The sequence below is a fragment of the Chiloscyllium plagiosum genome, chromosome 5, assembly GCF_004010195.1.
Source record: "Chiloscyllium plagiosum isolate BGI_BamShark_2017 chromosome 5, ASM401019v2, whole genome shotgun sequence".
NCBI classification, from domain to species: domain Eukaryota; kingdom Metazoa; phylum Chordata; class Chondrichthyes; order Orectolobiformes; family Hemiscylliidae; genus Chiloscyllium; species Chiloscyllium plagiosum.
The window spans coordinates 71,955,892-71,977,390 of record NC_057714.1 but is presented as its reverse complement, the minus strand read 5'-3'; the positions used below and the strand labels follow the sequence as shown (position 1 = coordinate 71,977,390).

Here is a 21,499-nt window from a genome sequence, read left to right as displayed (position 1 = left end):
ACTGGAGAGTGGCGAATGTTGTACCTTTATTTAAGGAAACACCAGGGAACTATGGTCTGGTGAGCCTGACATCAGTGGTGGGTAGATTGTTGGACGGAATTCTGAGAGACAGGATTTATATGCATTTGGAGAGGCAAGGACTGATTAGGGATGGTCAGCATGGGAAATTGTGTCTCACAAATTTTATTGAGTTCTTTGAGTACACGACCAAGAAGATAGATGAGGGCACAGCAGTAGATGTTATCTAGATGGAGTTTAGCAAGGCTTTTGACAAGGTTCCACATGATAGAATGGTTAGTAAGGTTAGATCACATGGGATCCAGAGAGAACTAGCCAATTGGATTCAAACCAAAAGAGAAATCTCAGCAGGTCTGGCAGCATCTGTAAGGAAAGAAAAGAGCTGATATTTCGAGTCTAACTGACCCTTTGACAGATTCCTGCATCTGCAGTAATTGGATTACTTTTAATTAGATTCAAAATTGGCTTCATGATGGGAGACAGAGGGTAGTGGTAGAAGGTTGATTTTCAGCCTGAAGGCCTGTGAGCAGTTGTGTTCCACAAGGTTCAGTGCTGGGTCCAGTGTTGTTTGTCATTTATATAAACAAATTGGATGAGAACATAGGAAGCTTGGTTATTAGAATTAGAATTCCTACAATGTGGAAACAGGCTCTTTGGCCCAACAAGTCCACAGTGACTCACCCAGACCCATTATCCTACCTTATTACTGTACAATTCCCCCTTATTAATGCACCTAACCTACACATCTCTGAACGCTATCGGTAATTTAAGTTGGCCGATTCACCTAATCTGCAGATCTTTGGATTGTGGGAGGAAAATCGGAGCACCTGGAGGAAACTCCCACAGACGCCGGGAGAATGGGCAAACTCCACACAGACAGTCGCCCGAGGCTGGAATCGAACCCGGGTCTCAGGTGCTGTGAGGCAGTAGTGCTAACCACTGAACCACTGTGCTGGCTTTAAATGAGTACAGTTGTGGAAGACACCAAACTTGGTGGTACAGTGGACAGCGAAGAAGGTTATCTCAGAGTACAATGGGATCTTGATCAGCTGGGCAATAGGGCTGAGGAGTGATAGATAACTGCGAGGTGTTGCATTTTGGTAAGTCAAACCAGGGCAGGACAATCCTTACACAGTTAATGGTAGGGTCCTGAGGTGCGTTGTTGAACAGAGACCGAGCAGTTCAGGTACATAGTTCCTTGAAAGTGGGGTCACATATAGCCAGGGTGGTAAAGGAAATGTTTAGCATGCCTGCCTTCGTCGGTCAGAGGATTGAGTATCGGAGTTAGGACGTCATGTTGCACCTGAACAGGTCATTTGTGAGGCCACTTTTGGAATACTATGTATAGTTCTAGTTGCCCTGCTATAGGAAGGATATTTCTAGATTGGAGAGGATGCAGAAAAGATTTACAAGGATGGTACCACGACTGGAGTGTTTGAGTTATCAAGAGAGTCTGGATAGGTTGAGATTTTTTTCCCTGGAGTGTAGGAGGTTGAAGGGTGACCTTATAGAGGTTTATAAAATTATGAAGGGCATAGATAAGGTGAATAGCCAAGGTCTCTTCACTAGGGTAGCAGAGTTCAAAACTAGAGGACATAGGTTTAAGGTGAGAAGGGAAAGATCTAAAAGGAACCTGTGGAGTGACTTTTTCACACAGAGGATGGTGCATATATGGAATAAATTATCAGAGAAAGTGGTAGGTACAGGGATAGTTACAACATTCAAAAGACATTTGGACAGTTAGTTATATGTATACGAAAGGTTTGGAGGACAAATGCAGGCAAATGGGACTACTATAGTTTGGGAAACCTGGTTGGCATGGACAAGTTGGAATGAATAATTTGGAAGTTATTTCTGTGCTGTATGACTATAACCTTATGACAATATGATTATCATGGTCACCAGTGTGATTTGGCAGCACTTGGAATATCCCAGGATCTGTGTAAAATTTGTTGCCTAGGTCATTGATCCACATTGATGCATAACGTTCCCCACCTAGCCTGTTCTGTGCATGCCCCTGACAAATAAAACAGTAATAGTGACCATAGAGCAGAGAGGAATACCAGAACGAAAAAAAAGGACTAGAGGAATTTGGAAATTCTAGACACCGTGAAGACTACAGGAGCATCCAGTCAGAGGTATCGAACAATATTCTTGGAAACACCAAGGTGAAAAGGCTCAACATTTCAGAGCAGAATCCACAGTATTTGTAAGTACTTAGTAGACCAGGTGTACAGTGAAGCTCACGTTGCTTTTCATCAACAATATATCCATACTGAAGTTAAAGTGAACAGACAGTCCAGTGTTAATTGTTCAGTTTTATTGGATTTGGATAACAAAAAAGTATATGACATGGGTTTATCAGATATACATATAAGTAAGTTTTAAATTGGAACATCAGGAGAATTGGATACCTAGCTCCAAACTTCACAAAAATTTACAACCTCATCAGTAACAAGTGATCCTGCATTGTCAAGTCTAATGAAAACCTCTTGCTTTTGGCCATACCTAACACAATTATACATTTGTAATATATGTCCATCGTACAATTGAATCCAATGTGAGAGTGGATATTTTTAAATAGGAAATATTCCAGAGTGGTACATAACATATAAATTTAGTTTTTATACAGAAGCGGAATAATTTTGTAAATATCTGCAACTTGTGTAAAGTGAAAAACTATGATACAAATGAAAAGTAATTGATGATTACTGAACAGAGGTTATGAAATTCCTCCTTAAAAATCTGTTTGGTTCTAAGATTATTACCACCATAAAACATAGACAAAACGGATAGAAAAACCTTTATGTAAATTCCACATATGGCTAAATCCCAGTGTAAACATGCTTCAGAAACATATAAATACATATAGAAAATATTGCACGTTTAAAAATCTGTTATTCCCACTCCCAGTGTAGGATGACATCATGCTTCAAATTGCATCCCATGAAAATGTCTGGAGATTGAGTGCAGATTCCTTGGTAAAGCCACCTAATGAAGGACAACATTTAATGATTCACGTTACAATTACCTCCTTTTTGCTCAAATTGTTTGTTCAGATTTACTTCTCGTTGATTTAAAAGAAAATAATTTGCTCACAGATACTACTTCGGCTTTCACTAAAATCCCTTATCCTTTAATACCATCTTAATTAACAGCTCAACAAAAAACAATCAACTCATGATTGCTTTACAAGCTGCCTAACTCCTTACAACCGTCTGTATTTCAAATGAATTGCCCAAAAAGGAAGGCAATACCTAATTCATGATAAATGGTGGGGCCAATTTAAAACTGTGCACTCATAAGACTAATGCTGTTTGCAAGGTTTCTAGCTACCCTGATAAAGACTATATCTAATTGTTTGAAATCAGACACAATTTTATCCAATTTACAAAGTGCACAGCACTTGCACTTAAAAAGTATACTTCAAGATTAACAGTGTAACTGAAAAATAACAATCCCAGTCAGTACTGCAATACAGTATTAAGGCATTCTATAATGTTAACCTGGCAGAAGGTTCATTGTAAAGTAGCTTGAAGGTGATTGCATAGTCAATAATGGCACTTTCTCTGTTAATTTGGTTTGCTCAAAGTTCATTTCTTTCTTCTTCATCTTCTGCAAAAGCAAGTCGAAGGAAGTAATTTTTCAGGGGTGTGTACACATCTTTCGAGTAGCTAGTTAGTGGACTCAGGCAGCTATTGTCAATCTTCAGGCATCCGTAGTCTTTTCTGGGTGAAGTTGTTCTCGATCCGTCATGTCATCCTGAGGTGGGCGGGCTCGATCAAAGAAACCAAACTATGGAAACAATGCCAGATTAAATGATAAATTCTTACCACAACAAAATGATTAGGCTCAACGTACAAGAATTGTAAACTTTAGTTTATGGTTCAGTGTCTAGACACAGCCAGATATATTTTCTGAACATCAAGGAAATTAATCATTGTTTAAATGTACATAACAAAGACAAACTTACAATGCAATAATGCACAACAGCTGTGTATTAAACATTCCAGGAAGAGTCTTTATGACGATGTTTCATTTTACACATTACTTTGTTTAATTACCACTGTTTAATTCTTTCCAAACCATTCTGGTTTGCTACTAAAATTGTCAAGAAGCTGAAAGTGAAATTGACAATATTTCACAAGACTCCATGTCTAAATTCATTCGGTCACAGTTGACATAATGTTTTAAAGTTTAACTTATGGGAAATGGCTCTGATGCCTCTAACCATTAGGTGGCAGACTGGTTATGAGTAGCTGTGATTTTTGAACTGTCGTTACTGGATAGAGGTATATGCACAATTCGAGATAGTTGAGGTGAATGTCAAGTTGAAAATGTTCTCACTTACTACTGTTATCATTTCTTGGTGGTAGAAATTTCAGGGAAGGGAGAGTTTAAGGAAGAGGTAAGCAATATATGAGCTCACCCCCATGAGCTGAATTTTTAAAATCATTGTTAAAGGTTAGAAAATTTGGATACAATATGAATTGTTATTGGAGTGTTGCTGAACAAAGAGACCTTGGAGTGCAGGCTCATAGCTCCTTGAAAGTGGAGTAGCAGCTGGATAGGATAGTGAAGAAGGCATTTGGTATGCTTGCTTTTATTGGTCAGAGTATTGAGTACAGGATTTGGGAGGTTATGTTGCGGCTGTACAGGATATTGGTTAGGCCACTTTTGGAATATTGTGTGCAATTCTGGTCTCCGTTCTACTGGAAGGATGTTGTGAAACTTGAAAGGGTTCAGAAAGGATTAACAAGGATATTGCCAGGGTTGGAGGATTTGAGACATAGAGAGGTTGAATAGGCTGAGGCTGTTTTCCCTGGAGCATTGGAGGCTGAGGAGTGACGTTATAGAGGTTTATAAAATCATGAGGGGCATGGATAGGATAAATAGACAAAGTCTCTTCCCTGAGATGGGGGTGTTCAGAACTAAAGGGCATAGATTTAGGGCAAGCGGGAAAAGATATAAAAGAGACCTAAGGGGCAACCTTTTTACACAGAGGGTGGTACGTGTATGGAATGAGCTGCCAGAGGATGTGGTGGAGGCTGGTACAATTGCAACATTTAAAAGACATCTGTATTGGTATATGAATAGGAAGGGTTTGGAGGGATATGGGTCGGGTGCTGGCAGGTGGGACTAGATTGAGCTGGGATATCTGGTCGGCATGGACAGGTTGGACTGGGTTAGGGTTAGGGTTAGGATTAGGGTTTGGTCAAGGATATTTTCAGAAGGTGTCAGAGAGGGTGTCTTAATTCTCCAGCGGGGTCCCAGAATTCCTGGCCAAGAGGGTAGAGCAAAGGAGAGGATTCAATTCTTTGAGGATTGGCAGAGAAGGCCACTTTACAGTCACTGTTAGTGTGGGTCTGAGATTGCCATCCGGGTCAGTGCCACCTCCACGGTGTAGATTGACAGTCAGCAGATCATGGGAAGGTCGAACAGTTTCTCTGTCGTACCAAGGTAAGTGGCACAATCTTCTGTCTGACACTTACATTCACTCTCTTTGTGGCGCTGCACCCAACTGCCAACAAGACTCTCGCTCTATCGCTCTCACTATTGCTTACCATATTTTCAGTCACTCACCCTTATGTCCTCCCGAACCTCCTACACAAATAATCTGCCTGGACTGCATGCAGCCTCCTCAGTCACCTCATCAATTTTTGGCCAACTACACTAGGACTAACAGCTACTCAATTCATCTTTTTCTCTTATTTCAGGAGAACACAGCCTATAACAAGGCAGAGAGAGTCTTCACTCTTAGGTAATTCACCCACCATAAAGAAGTTCCTGTCCCTCACAGGAGTTGACTGGAGTGGCTCTGGTGGCGGTTTCAAGACATCCATGTCCCAGCACTGTGCATTCTATTACAACTCTCACAGTAACCCCACTGTCCGTGCCATTCCTTCTAAAACACATCTAACCACTGGCTGCGAAACCTTCTCTCTGGACTATCCCATCACCTGCGCAGTGAGTTGACCACTGCGCAGCTCCACTCCTCAACCTCTGAAGACAAGAACACCAAGGCCACCCAGTTCAGATACTGACACCTTCTTGATGAACAGCTTATACTCGAAACGTCGATTCTCTTGTTTCTTGGATGCTGCCTGACTGGCTGTGGTTTTCCAGCACCACACTCTCTGACCTTGATGGGAGTGTTAGACTTAGAGAGTGTAGGAATGCAAGCTGGTGAACATCTCACTGCCACAGCTGGCTGTTGCCTAAGAAGAAACTCACTGTGCTGCTTGTCAAAAACAACAAGGATGGGCTCAGAGCTTCTGATGTCGAGATCAGCCTCACCAGAATTCTTGTCTGGCTCTGCCATAAAGATACCCTAGCCCCTGACATTCAGATTCCCTGGAAGATTCTACCCTTCATTTTTAATAATTTGTGCTGCTGGATGCGGCAAAATGACAGACATTAATAAGCTTGCTGAACCGATATGGAGTTGGTGAATTAATTAGTGTGAGGTCGGAAGAATAAGGAAGCCACACACATCTGGGAAGTTAAGAGGCTGAATGGGTAGGGGAGTCAGAGATCTGGGGATACAGAAAACAAAGTCAACAAGAGTATTCAATTAGTATGGTAAAGTTATAAAGAAAGCAAGCAAAGTGTTCATTTCTAAAAGGACAGTGTCATAGCAGTAGTAATAGTAACAGACAATAAAGTAGAAATTACATTAAACTTGTAGACAAGGTTAGACTGACATGTGTTGTGCAGAACTCTCACCTCCACATTATAATGGGGTATAGAGACATTGAAGAATACACAAAAAGGTTGATACCCAGAGGTTCTATACACCAAGAAAGATTAAATAAATTGGGCCATTTTCTTTAAAAAAGAGATGGCTTAGAGGTGATCTGACCGAGGTCCTTAAGAATATAAAAGCATTTGATGGACTAGAACATTGTTTCCATTTGTGAGGGAGACTGAAAAGTAAGTTCCAGCTGAAGATTCCCTCCCAATTAAGGATCACAGACTCTTCACCATGTCTGCTGCATTTCTGCTCTAATCCCAGAAGCACAATAGAGTTTACCTTCTTCTCCATCATTCTTTGTATTCAATTGATCCATTTGCACCATTTCTGTCCCTTCCTTATGTGAAGTCACCATTAACACCCTATTGGCATTCTGAAGGACCATTCCCTCCAGAGTATCTTGGATCACTCCATAGTCACCCCCAAAATGCCACCACTTCCCACAACACCTTTCCAAGTGAACGCAGGAAATGTAAGACTTGCCCTTTTACCTCCCCGTCCTCATCATCATCATCCTCATCAAGGACCCAAATTACTCTTCCATTTGAAACACTAACTTACCTGCACTTTGTTCAATCTAATCTACTGCAGACACTACTCACAATGTTATCCTCCTACGCTGTATGCAAACTGGGTGACTGCTTTGTGGAACACCTTGGATCTGTCTGCAAGCATGACCCCGACCTTTAGATAGCCCATCGTTTTAGACCTTTACCTTATTCTCCTCCTGAGATTTCTGTCCTTGACCTACCGCACTGTTCAAGTGTGGCACAACATAAGCTTCAGGAACATCACCAAAACTTTGAACTGGTCCTTCGCAGCCCTCTAGACCCAACACTGAGTTCAACAATTCCAACATAAACCCTTGCCACCTTTTTTTTTCTTTTGTTTGTTTTGTTCTTTTTCTTTCAGTTCACAGCATAAATTGCTTTCAGCACATTTTGTATTTCTCTCCTGCCCCATCTCAATTCCTTTTCTGCCTGGAAGATGAAGCTTTCTGTAATGTTTTTTTAAGATCTAGATTGGCTCAGTGTTTTAGGGATTAGATCTTTTCCACTTCTATGAAAACACAGAATAAGTGACCCGAGTTAACACTTTGGAGGTACGTTTCCTGTGGGTTTCTTCCACTGCATCACTAACTCTGGTAAACTCATAAACAAGGTATTCATGTAGACACACCAATCTTACACTGGCAATTATTTAAATTATTAAATGTTGCCCTTAATATATTGCAGATGATAGTTTATAAAATATAATTAATTCAGTCAGATATTTGATGGGTTAACAATTCTCTCTAATTAGTGCACAGTCTGATTGCTCATGATGTGCAATTGTAGAGGAATGAGAAATTGAAAACGTACCTTCCACATGACTAAGATCAAAATAGCCAGAACTAGCAAACCAACCAGTACAGCTAGAATTATGACCCACAGGGGGATTGCAAGTGAAGCATCAGGTGTGGCCCAAATCACCGAAGTCCTTATCTAGGGTAAGACAAACATGGAAAATTAGGTTTCAGCATAAACTACTGTAAACCGTTTGCTATAGAATGTCATCTTGTCATTACTGCAGCTATATGCTTGTGTAACATATTTGTGCCCAAGTTGTTATTCACAAATCAATATCAAGTTACATTTTTTGACATTGACATTGTGTTCAACATCTGAGAACATTGGGAAAGGATTAAATATGTCAAACTGAAATATTCTACATTAGACTTGAAGAAAATGAAATATGAAGTGGATTAGTCAGTCTCAGTAAATCAGTGACAATTTATCATAGTATCAGTTCATATAGCAAACTATTTGTCTTTTTTCAAGAGGTATTGTACTAGGCATGATTAAAGCTACTGACTAGACTGGTCTGAAGTCTGATTAACATTGCTTATGAAATTCGCTGACTCTTAATTGATTCCTTACTATCCTAGAAATATGCACAGTGTCATAAATTATGAAAATATTGAGAGACTTTCAGTTGATTTAATTTTATGGCACTTGAGGCTAATTGCATGCATTAATCTTCATTGTTAAATACAAGTAGTTTATTTCCCATGGTGACTCATAGAGAATGTAGGAGATCACCACTGTTAACCAGATGGTTTGCTGCACCATAGGGCAGGGAGAAATATGAAGAAAGGAATAAACCTGATCAGAGAGTGGGAGATACAAGAGAAAACGAGGAGAACTTGGGATCTGAAAGTGTGATTCAGCCAGGATTGAACATGAATGGGCTTGGAATGAAGTTTGCATGATTTGAAGGGAATATGAGTTGACAGGGGTATGGGTCTTAATGTAGCTGTATTTGTACATTTTTCTCAAAGTGATCCATTGTAACTGACTGGCCTGTGATCGTCCCATGACTGGTAATACTATTTTTAGAATGGTTAAATCAGCAATACAAGGGCAATTTTATAATACATCCAATAAGGAGACCAATTGTAAATAAATGGTCTGCACTAATATACTTTAGGAAGCCTTCAGAAATGAGATAACGAGAGTCCAGAGAAACTATATTCCTGTTAGGGTGAAAGGAAAGGCTGGCAGATATCAGGAATGCTGGATGACTAAAGAAATTGAGCGCTTGGTTAAGAAAAAGAAGGAAGCATATGTCAGGTATAGACAGGATAGATCGAGGGAATCCTTAGAAGAGTATAAAAGCAGTAGGAGCATACTTAAGAGAGAAATCAGGAAGGCAAAAAGGGGACATGAAATAGCTTTGGCAAATACAATTAAAGAGAATCCAAAGGGTTTTTACAAATATATTAAGAACAAAAGAGTAACTAAGGAGAAAATAAAGCCCCTCAAAGATAAGCAAGACGGCCTTTGTGTGGAGCCGCAGGAGATGGAGCAGACACTAAATGCGTATTTTGCATCAGTATTTACTGTGGAAAAAGACATGGAAGATATAGAATGTAGGGAAATAGATGGGGAAATAGATGGTAACATCTTGAAAAATGTCCATATTACAGAGGAGAAAGTGCTGGATGTCTTGGAATGCATAAAGGTGGATAAATCCCCAGGATCTGATCAGGTGTACCAAGAATTCTGTGGGAAGCTAGGGAAGTGATTGCTGGGCCTCTTACTGAGATATTTGTATCATCGATAGTCACAGGTGAGGTGCCGGAAGATTGGAGTTTGGCTAACGTGGTGCCACTGTTTAAGAAGGATGGTAAGGACAAGCCATGGAACTATAGATCAGTGAGCCTGACGTCGGTGGTGGCCAAGTTGTTGGAGGCAATCCTGAGGGACAGGATGTACATGTATTTGGAAAGGCAAGGACTGATTAGGGATAGTCAACATGGCTTTATGCATGGGAAATCATGTCTCACAAACTTGTTTGAGTTTTTTGAAGAAGTAACAAAGAGGATTGATGAGGGCAGAGAGGTAGATGTGGTCTATATGAACTTTAGTAAGGCATTCGACATGGTTCCCCATGGGAGACTGGTGAGCAAGGTTAGATCTCACGGAATACACGGACAACTAGCCATTTGGATACAGAACTGGCTTAAACTGACAGAGGGTGGTGGTGGAGGGTTGTTTTGCAGACTGGAGACCTGTGACCAGTGGAGTGATACAAGGATCGGTGCTGGGTCCACTATTTTGATCATTTATATAAATGATTTGGATGTGAGCATAAGAGGTATAGTTAGTAAGTTTGCTGATGACACCAAAATTGGAGGTGTAGTGGACAGTGAAGAAGGTTACCTCAGATTACAACAGGATCTTGATCAGATGGGCCAATGGGCTGAGAAGTGGCAGATGGAGTTTAATTTAGATAAATGTGAGGTGCTGCATTTTGGGAAAGCAAATCTTAGTAGGACTTATACATTTAATGGTAATGGTGATTGGAGTGTTGCTGAACAAAGAGACCTTGGAGTGCAGGTTCATAGCTCCTTGAAAGTGGAGTCGCAGGTAGATAGGATAGTGAAGAAGGTGTTTGGGATGCTTTTCTTTATTGGTCAGAGTATTGAGTACAGGGTTGGGAGGTCATGTTGCGGCTGTACAGGACATTGGTTAGGCCACTGTTGGAATATTGCTTGCAATTCTGATCTCCTTCCTATCAGAAAGATATTGTGAAACTTGAAAAGGCTGCATGGTGGCTCAGTGGTTAGCACTGCTGTCTCACAGCACCAGGGATCAATTCACGCCTTGGGTGAATTGGCCATGGCAAATTGCCCATAGTGTTAGGTGCATTAGTCAGGGGTAAATATGGGGAATGGGACTTGGTGGGTTACTCTTCAGAGGGTTGATGTGGACTTGTTGGGCCCAATGGTTCCATACTATAGGGAATCTAATCTAAAAGATTTACAAGGATGTTGCCAGGGTTGGAGGATTTGAGCTATAGGGAGAGGTTGAATAGGCTAGGGCTGTTTTTCCCTGGAACATCAGAGGCTGAGGGGTGACCTTACAGAGGTTTATAAAATCATGAGGGCATGGCTAGGATAAATAGCCAAAGTCTTTTCCCTGGGTTGGGGGAGTACAGAACTAGAGGCCATAGGTTTAGGGTGAGAGGTGCAGCAGGTCAGGCTCATGCCCGAAACGTCGATTCTCCTGCTCCTTGGATGCTGCCTGACCTGCTGCACATTTCCAGCAACACATTTTCAGCTCTGATCTCCAGCATCTGCAGTCCTCACTTTCCCTTAGGGTGAGAGGGGAAAGGTATAAAAATAACCTAAGGAGCAACATTTTCACTCAGAGGGTGGTACATGTATGGAATGAGTTGCCAGAGGAAGTGGTGGAGGCTGGTACAATTCTAACATTTAAACAGCATCTGGATGGGTATATGAATAGGAAGGGTTTGGAGGGGTGTGGGCCAGGTGCTGGCAGGTGGGACTAGATTGGGATGGGTTATCTGGTTGGCATGGACGAGTTGGACCGAAGGGTCTGTTTCCGTGCTGTACATCTCTATGACTCTATGACTATGACTCTAATTATATTAAATATATTATTATTATTATTATTATTATTATAACAAAACAGTTATATAAATAGACCACCAGCTGCACATCAAGGAGATTTACAATTCAGATTGTCCAGTATGTCTGCTTATCAAATGTGATGGAGGAAATGACATGACTTAACATTAGGCTATTATTAAATGTTGTTATAGGCATCCTGGTTAATTAGTACATACAACAGGAATCTATTGCTGAGAGTTACTCTGGTGCCACTTAGTTCATTTGCGCACAAGATGCAAGTGGAAGTGTTTTGTATAACTAGGAGCTTGAGAACAAGCTTTGTGAAGTAATATATTTGGTATCCAGAGAACAGGGTTTGTGAAATGAAACAAATGGAATGAAATATGTGAAATGTTAGTTTAAAAAAAAATCTTTAACTGTATCAAAATTTAAATTATTTCAAAGAAACAAATCTCAGAGTGAGCTAGTGCAGTAAAAACATGTTGAAAAGCAAATAGTCAGGATTTTTGCGCTATCATTCACATGTGACATTCTAATGTCAGCACATTAATTTAAAAATGTCCAAAGAAATGTAAGATGTTATAGATAACATATTTCAGTTCTAACAAATTTGACACTAAAATAATAATTATTACTTAAAAATACTAAATGTGCAAAGTTTTAGTTGTACTTTGTAGCAATAAATCTGATCAATCTCACGAGAATTAGAATTTCTGCTAAAGCTATGTTAACAAATGTACATATGGATAAGAAGCAGTCATCTTAAGCAAAAGGAAGTTGTGTCTAGGTAATTTCTTTCTGGATCCTGAGACTGTATACATCCGGTTAATGTTATCTATGTAAGTCTCATGTTTATAAAATGAGTTTTCCCTCAAGGCACTTACCACAGTATTTGTGCTGGGTAATTCCTCTGGCTGGATTTTGTATGCCATTTCCTTTACTACAAATGACACCAGAGACTGTAGAGAGTAATGGTTGTTTCTTCTCTGTCAAGAAAAGCAGCAGAAAAAGGAACCATATATTAACCAAGTGAGTCAGAACAATCATTCCAAGTACTTGGGCTCTCTTTTTTTCAAAAAGGAGCAGTAAATAAAAGAACTGAAATAAAAACAGAATGTACTGGAGAAACTCAGCAGGTCCGGCAGCATCTGTGTAGACAGAAAGACAATTAATGTTTTGGGTCCAGTATGATTTATCTTCAGAACAAAATAACTGAATTTGATTGCGCTACCATGGAGGTACTACTGGATAAAATTGGCAAAAATCAGTTTTTTAAAACAACTGTATTCAAAATATTACACTGTCATTACATCGGATTGGAACATCAGCTTACCCAGATATTTATTTACTTGTCTGGTCTGTCAGTACAATAAATGTTCTGAAATCAGTTTGCTTTTAGCATGGTAATGTAGTGGTGTATGTTGCTTCTTCTAGAACTTGAGTTTTTAATTGAAGTTAATAGTTTATTATGGTTTCTAGCTAAATATGTCTTATCCTTTGACTGATTAAACATAAAAAAAACTGCTGAGTTTCTCTTCTTCTGTACTGAAGACCTCTTTGAAATGTCAACAAAGGCAATACTCACTTCCTCCATCATGATTATACTGAATAATGGTTGAATAAGTCAGATCTTTCCATGTAAGAAACTTGTACAGTAATGAAGTACAGAGAAATAAATTAACAAAATTTGTAGATGTCATATTACCATACCCTTTGTTATTTTAAAATTCAGAAGTTTAACTACCTATGCCTTAAACATATTCAGTGACTTGGCCTCCATTTCCTTTTGTGGTAGAGGTTCCACTGGTTCACCACCCTTTCAGTGAAGAGATTTTCCATCATCTCAGTCTGAAATGTTCCTCAGACAGTGTCTCTTTGTTCAAGATTCCCCAAGCTCCCTGTATCTACTTTGTCCAGCCCCGTTAAAATTTATTCATTTCAATCAAATCACCTCTCATCCTTCTAAACTCCAATCCAGTCAAACCAATCTCTACTCATAGACCAGTCATAGATCAGTGGTATGTCGTGAAGCTGTGCTACTCTCCCTCTATAGCAAGCACATTGTTTCTCAGACAGGGACACCAAAACCTGAATGCAGTATTTCAGGTATGATCTCATCAAAGTCCTATATGGCTTATTATTTCTATGCACTCTTTGGGTGTAGGTGAAGCTGGCTGAGCAATCATTTATTGCCTGTCCCTAGTTGCCCTTGAGGGGGTGGTGGTGAGCTTCCTTCTTGGACAGATGCAGTCCATGTGTTTTGGGGAGTCAGGAGGTGAGTTACTCGCTGCAGTATTCCTAGCTTCTGACCTACTCTTGTAGCCACTGCATTTATGTGGCAATTCCTAATAGGATTCTGTAGTAGCTCTAGGATGTTGATAATGAAGGATTCAGTGAGGGTAACACCATTGAATGTCAAAGGTGTAGGTTAGATAGTCTCTTATTGGAAATAGTAATTTCCTGGCATTTGTGTGGTGTGCATGTCACTTGCCAGTTGCCAACCCAAGACTGGATATTGTCCAGATCTTGTTGCATTTGAACATGGACTGCTTCAGTGTCTGAGAAGCCATGAATAGTGCTAAGCATTGTATAATCATTGGTGAACATCCCCATTTCTGACTTTCCTTTTGCAATGAAGGTCAATATAGCATTTGTCTTCCTAATTGCTTGCTATACCTGCCTGTTTACTTTTATTTATTGATGTACAAGGATACCTAGACCCCTTTGTTCATCCACACTTCTAAACGATAACCATTTATATAACACTCCTCCTTTCTGTTTTTCACACTGAAGTGTAACCAACTGTACTGCATCTGCCATATGCTTGCCCACTCACTCAACTTAGGCCATTCAGCCTATCGAGTCTGATCTGTCATTCAATGAGATTATGGCTGATTTGATAATCATAGAATAATAGAATTCATATAATCCCTCAGCGTGGAAACAGGCCCTTTGGCCCATCAAATCCACACCAACCCACTGAAGAGTATCCCACCCAAACCCATTCCCCTACCCTATTACTATACATTTGCCCCTGACTAATGCACCTAACCTACACATCTTTGGATTGTGTGAGTAAACCAGAGGAAACCCACAAGGGATGAACTCATATTTCTCCAGTTTCCTCATTTCTCCTCCCCCCACCTTGTCTCAGTCAAATCCCTCGAACTCAGCACCGCCTTCCTAACCTGCAATCTTCTTCCTGACCTCTCCGCCCCCACCCCACTCCGGCCTATCACCCTCACCTTGACCTCCCTCCACCTATCGCAATTCCAACGCCCCTCCCCCAAGTCCCTCCTCCTTATCTCAGCCTTGAACATACTTAAAAGCCCTCTGTGTGTAAAGCATTCCACAAATGCACAACCATCTGAGAGAAGAAATTCCTCCTCATACCGGTGTTAAATGTTTGCTCCCTTACTCTGAGAATATGCCATCTGGTCCGTGAGTCTCCTGCAAGGGGAAACAAACATTCTGCACCTCCTTGTCAAGTCTGCTAAGCGTCTTGGAGGTTTCAAGTTACTTCTCATTTTCATAAATTCCAAGGAGCACAGGCCCAGGCTACCTAACCTCTCCTTATAAGATAGTCCCTTCATATCTAGCATAAGCCTACTGGACGTTCTTTGGATTGCTTCCAATGTCAGTATGTCTTTCCTTACACAAGGGACAAAAACTGTTCACTGTATTGCAGAGTTGTATTGTTTCAGCAAAAACCTCCCTACTGTTGTATTCCATTTCCTTCTCAATTATTCAATGCACTCAGATGCGAGCTTTTTTATGATTCATTGATGAGGACTACCAAATTCCTTGGTGTCAGGTGGCAGCTTGCCAAGTTCCAGTTGGCCAGCAGTGGCTTCGGCCGACTCTCCCTGGTGAAGACCTTGGGCAATGGTGTGGCATGGGGACAGGCTGCAATCAAAAGGCTTGCAGCAGCCTCATGTCTGAGAGAGGTTATGGCCCTGCTAGAATAGTGTCAATCAGCTCAGGTAATTTACTGTTGGAAACAACATTATGAACCTTGCAATGCTCACTGAGATTTGTGATTCTAATGACTAACCAATTTAAAAGCGAAACAATGCTAAATGGACTGACTTTATATGTGGACTCATGTTATGGAATTGAAATGTTGCTGGGAGCTGAGGCACATAAAGGGAGGCCTGTTGCACACATGAAGGAGAAGGGGCAGGGTGCAAGAGGCTAATGATGTAGGAGGAAGTCTGTATGAGAATAAACACATGGCACAGAGATATTGAGTGTGTCCTCATTTTCAATGCAATAGTTTCTACATAATTCTACGTCAAAGTAATAAAAATATTAATTAACCAAAGACAGTAGGGTGGAGTTTCCACTTTGGACATAATTGGTGATTCTGTCACAGATTACGCAGTAAATTTTAACTGTTTTGAAAAGTGTTTTCCCTCTCCAATATAAAAAGGTTGCCAGACTAATATCCACTAAGACTTTCCCTTAAACAAGAATCATAATGGTTTCAAATTCTCATCTCACCTAACTTTGTTCCAACCTATTTTTCAGCACGGGGGAAACAATAAGCCAGCATTTCCTTGTGCTTTCTGCTCTGTTGCCATTATCTTGGCAGACATGGAACCCCATACTCAGTTGTGTAAACGGGTTTCTGCTGAATCTTCCCCAATGATTGTTGGCTGAGCAACAGAAGCTGCACTGGAAACTGTTGACACAGGTCACATTACTTGATGTATAATTATTTGAAGTAAATAATGTTAACTTAAGTTGGAGAGATAGTGAGATTGAAAATAGTCTTAATGAAGGAAGGAAATAATTTGAATTTGGGATGCTGCAGCTGAATTGTAAAAACATTCCAAATTGCTTGGTTAGAATATTTCATCCCCAAAGTGTTAATCAGAACAGATGTTACACTAACAGTACCTGATGGAATTTCTATTTGTTTGAAAGTCAAATTGAAATCACATTACTATAATGAATGCTGTTCATTTTCACCCTAATTGTAACTTGTAAAAATATAAGAATTTTGACATACCACAGCTAAATACAACACACAGAGGTAATCTATCTGAGAAATGTAAACTTAATTAACTCTTATCTTGGATTAAAAAGATTTAGTTCTTCCAAGTCAATTTTAGGAATGTCACAATTCCCTCCAGAAATCTCTAAAAAAACGTTTTTGGATTTACACACATGATAACAGGCTTCGCTCTTGAAATAATTTATGCCAGAAAGTTTGGCACATTCTACTTCCTGTAAAAGCAGCACTGTAGAAGCTCAAAAAATAACACTAGACTTCAATAATAAAGGTCAATGAAAATAAGTTGGCGTACATTGATTAACATGCTAGCACCACAATTTCAATAGAGGAAACTTCTTTTATCTAAGTGAGTTCATATAGTTTGGTGTTTGTGCCAGAGATTATAAACTAACATCATGTGAATTCAATGGTGCAGTGAGTTAATATAATAGGCCATTCTTTTGCAAACATTATGCTTAGTCCAAGTATATTTGTATATGTAGGACAAGAAGTGGATTTCATAGAATCCCTACAGAGTGGAAACAGGCCATTTGGCCCAACAAGTCCACACCAACGCTCCAAAAGGAGTCCCACCCAGACACACCTCCCTACTTATCCCTGTAACTCTACATTTCCCATGGCTAATCTACCTAACCTACACATCCCTGGACACTATGGGCAATTTAGCATCGCCAATTCACCTAATCTGCATATCTTTGGATTGTGGGATGAAAGCAGAGCACCCAGAGTAAACCTATGCAGACACAGGGAGAATGTGCAAACTCCACACAAACAGTCGCCAGATGTTGGAATTGAACTCAGGTCCTTGATGCTGTGAGGTAACAGTACTAACCACTGAGCACCTGCCACTTCATTCTGCCAAATATTACATTTCAAGGTTTACCACCTAAATAGCTTCAGTCTGGTGCTCATGCAAGGGGTGGGGTGTACAGATATGGTGCATAGATTTCTGCATGGATATTCACGCAGTCATGGAGACTTTGACAATCTTCCAGAAAGGTGGATGGGATCCAGGTCTGGAGGTTTGATCCCCATTTTTGCCATCCTATTTTCACTGGGTCAGGGTGAGGTACTGTTGGGATACAGGCAGGACACGATGCTCACAGGTGGGACATTGAATTTAACTGGGCCATTTGAAATTAATGCTGAATTCAAACAGATACCATTTTTGCTGCAGCAGGAGCCTTGTCCAACAGAATAAGAGTTACATAACTTTAGAGAATTTACAAATGCTCCAGAAGTGAGGATATAGTATGTAGAGGTGTCAAGGTATCATGTCATTCAAAAGGCCATTTGTTCCAAAGTTGAAAACAAAACTGCTTAAAATAAAAACCTGTCCAAGAAATTTCAATAGCTGTTTGTTGACATATAAGTTCTATAATTATAACATTTTCAAGTTTGGCTGCTTTCTACAGCAGTTGATTATCACAGTGGGGGTGGGGAGGTGATTCATAGTTTAAATGATAGCACAAAGAGACTATTAAAGGACTAATTGAATTTGATATGAGGTTATTAATACAAAACAGTTTAAGTATTGAGAAGGATTAAATAAATTGTATTGACTTTCATCAATCAATGATTAAGTCTGTATTAAACACTTAGAAGTATGTTTTATTTCATCTCAAGTGTGATTCCTGAGTCGGCCTATGGTGCATATTGGGTGAATTGATATGGAGGATATAAGGGTAAAGTCTGTAGATGAGGGGTGTAGGCATGATTTCACTAAGTTGACATAGGAGCAATGAAAGGCCATGGACATGATAAGTATGAAGAGTTGCTATAAATTGGCATCAGGGTATTAGATTTCATTGGGAAGTGTGGTTCATATCTTGGCAGGGAGGCTATGGGTGGGCATTGGAGCTGAACAGATGAACGTGGGTTGACATATACAGGTGTAGGAAGTGGGTGGTGAGGTGAGTGGGAGTGAGAGGTGTGGGCTAGACAGCTTAATATTTAGCAAAGCAATTGAGATAAAGTCCCAGAAGGAACTAAGGTGGTACTTTTAAATATTCCAGGCAAAAGTGAGGACTGCAGATGCTAAAGATCAGAGTCTAGATTAGTGTGGTGCTGGAAAAGCACAGCAGGTCAGGCAGTATCCGAGGAGCAGGAAAACTGACGTTCCGTCAAAAGCTCTTCATCAGAAATGTCCTTCCTGATGAAGGGCTTTTGCCCAAAATGTCAATTTTCCTGCTCCTCGGATGCTGCTTGACTTGCTGTGTTTTTTCAGCACCACATTAATCTAGATTTTAAATATTCCAGCTTGGCAATTTGCAGCTTGTGTGGTTACCTCCGATCAGCGCTGGGGGGATTTTCTCTCTCTAAATTTGTGCAGCAAGGTGGGAAACTCCACAGCTCAAGCTACTTGACTCCAGAAAATCCAGGAGTTGTAGAATGTCAGGTCGATCTGCGTCTGTAACCACCCTACAGCTTGGTGAACTTCTGGGTAAATTCTGAGGGAGCCTGGCAGTTAAGAGGGCACGCCTGGAACGGACTGCATTAGATGTAGGGGGTGGGACAAAGGTCAGCTTGTATGATTACTGAGTATTTAAAGGAATACTGGCAGCACTTACAGTGGTAGCACTGTTCGTGTGGCTAGCTTACCCATGGGCACAAAAAGAGGAGGAAAATGGATGCTAGTATGGGAAGGGCAGCCACACTATTAACAGACATGTGGTAATGTGGGAAGCATTGGTACTATGGTAAAAAAAAGGCCAAACAGTTTCTTCAACAGATTGTGGAGGTGGTGAATGGTCAGAGTGTGGTGTAGTGGACCTAGATCCAGAACAGGAGTTGCTTCCATGATTTCTTAAGATTCAGCAAGATGAGTGCCATGCAACTTTCACCTAGCACCTCCAAAGCCTCCTCCATTTAAATTTTAAATGCTACATTTATAACCATACATCAAAATGTCTGTCTAGATTCCGCCTTAACTCTCCACCTTCACAGACAGCAATGACACTTTCCATAAATGTGCTGATCTAGCACTCAGCCAGTGACAGTGAGTACCCTCAAATAACATGCTTACTTCCTTAGCAAGGACTGAACACGTAGGTTTCCTCACTCCCGAAATGTCTTCACTGGTGGAGGAGAGGCACAAGAGCAAGGATATGGTGATGAGTAGGAGACAATGGCACAACATACTGCATCTAGCACCCCTCCTTCTCCTGCACTAGCCAATCAATTAGCAGCATCAATGCTGCATCTAATGAAGCATAAATTAAAGTTGAGAAGAATTGAGCAGGAGTGTGAAAGGTTGAATTACAGCAGGCTGCAATATGATGTGATGTCTGTAGTTCATGGGAAATGGATTGATATCCTACAAGCTTGATGCAGTAGAACATGATGCATAAGGTTTAGCCTTAGGTTTTCCTATGAATGTGAACCAGTAGATGTCTGTGAATGTGCAAAGAGCACTTGCAGTGTCAAAGTCATACTGTGTTTAATATAAATAAAGAGCCCATTGCAGTGAATTGCACCTCAATAACCACCTGGAGGAAAATGCAAAATGGCCAAGGACCCATAATGTCCTCTGATGACATTTCTAACAGAAACCTTGGACATCCAAAAATTCTATCACCGCTAGACTGGAAAGACCAGGAATAAAAAAAAAATATTTCATTGGATGTTAGTGTTTCTGGCTCGGGCAACGTTTATAGTCCATAACTAATTACCTCTGAGAACGTGGTGCTCCGCTGTATTTTTTAACCACTGTGGTGTAGGTGCACCCTTGGCATCATAAGGAAATGAGTTCCATGATTCTGACCCAATGATGGTGAAGGAACGATGATATAGTTCCAGGTCATCATGATGTGTGGTTTTAAGGAGAACTTAATAGTGGCAAGTGTTCCCAAACATTGCTGTTCTTGTCCTTCTAGAGGGCAGAGGTTTTGGAAGGTGCTGTTGAAGGGACTACAATGAATCTTGTGTCTAGTACATGTGCTGTAACTGTGCCTCAGTGGTGTAAGGAGTGAATGCTGAAGATGGTGCCTGGAGTGCCAGTCAAGCTGGCAGACTTGTCAGTCTGCTGTGAGCCACTTATTGAGGAGCTGCATTCATTTGAGAAGGTGTGATTTTGAGATTGAGAGGAACAGGGAAGGTTGGATTCACTAGCATTGATGCAGACTCCAGCTGCACTGCCTGTGCCACTTTGTATAGCTTTGTCCCAAAGTAATTACAAACTCTCCAAATTTACGAAGTTTCCAAAGGACTGAGCAGGTGCTGATGAGCAGCTACTATGTCATCACATATGGCTCCAATTGTTGTAGGACCACCTGAATTCCCTGGGTCCAGAGGATTATGACCATGACATTACGGCAACACACAGTCATCCTTGTGAAGCACTTCGGCAAAGTTATAAATCAGGGTTAAGTAATGTTACAAAAGAGACAAGTTTAATTTATAGGCACCAAATTTAAGCAGTGAAGGAAACAGCTCACTTCACTTTTGTATTGGCACATTGATAAATTAGACAACTTATTTCCTTTTCGCTAGTTGTTTCAATGCTTTAGGGGATGGGGAGCAGATGAAGCTTGTAAATGCTGTGAATGGTGGGCAACCTGCCAGGCTATGATTACAGTTGATGTGCTTTAGTGCAGCGTCACTGCTGGATGTTATTTCCTACATAAGCGACCTGCATCGAGACAGGGCTTAATGTAAGCAAAACTCCAAGGCCCTTTCCAAAGTCTAGGGGGAGGTGCAGGATTCTGGTAGGGGGTAAGACAGTGGACTTGAAGGAAAAAAAACTAAAGAAGGAAAATGAGCTGAGAAACAGGCAATACGTTTGGCTTTA

General features: G+C 40.6%; 1 protein-coding gene across 1 annotated transcript in view; it reads right to left on the bottom strand.

Moving 5' to 3' along the window:
• Positions 1-2,318: 2,318 nt before the first annotated feature.
• itga8 (integrin, alpha 8) overlaps positions 2,319-21,499 on the bottom strand; it is a 207,634-nt gene continuing 188,453 nt past the window's right edge. Inside the window, exons 28-30 of the mRNA XM_043690322.1 lie at positions 12,575-12,676; positions 8,134-8,256; positions 2,319-3,813 (exon numbers count right to left, since the gene is read on the bottom strand). Coding sequence (XP_043546257.1) covers positions 3,727-3,813; positions 8,134-8,256; positions 12,575-12,676 — 312 coding nt within the window. The 3' untranslated portion in view covers positions 2,319-3,726. The remainder of the gene's footprint in view (positions 3,814-8,133; positions 8,257-12,574; positions 12,677-21,499) is intronic.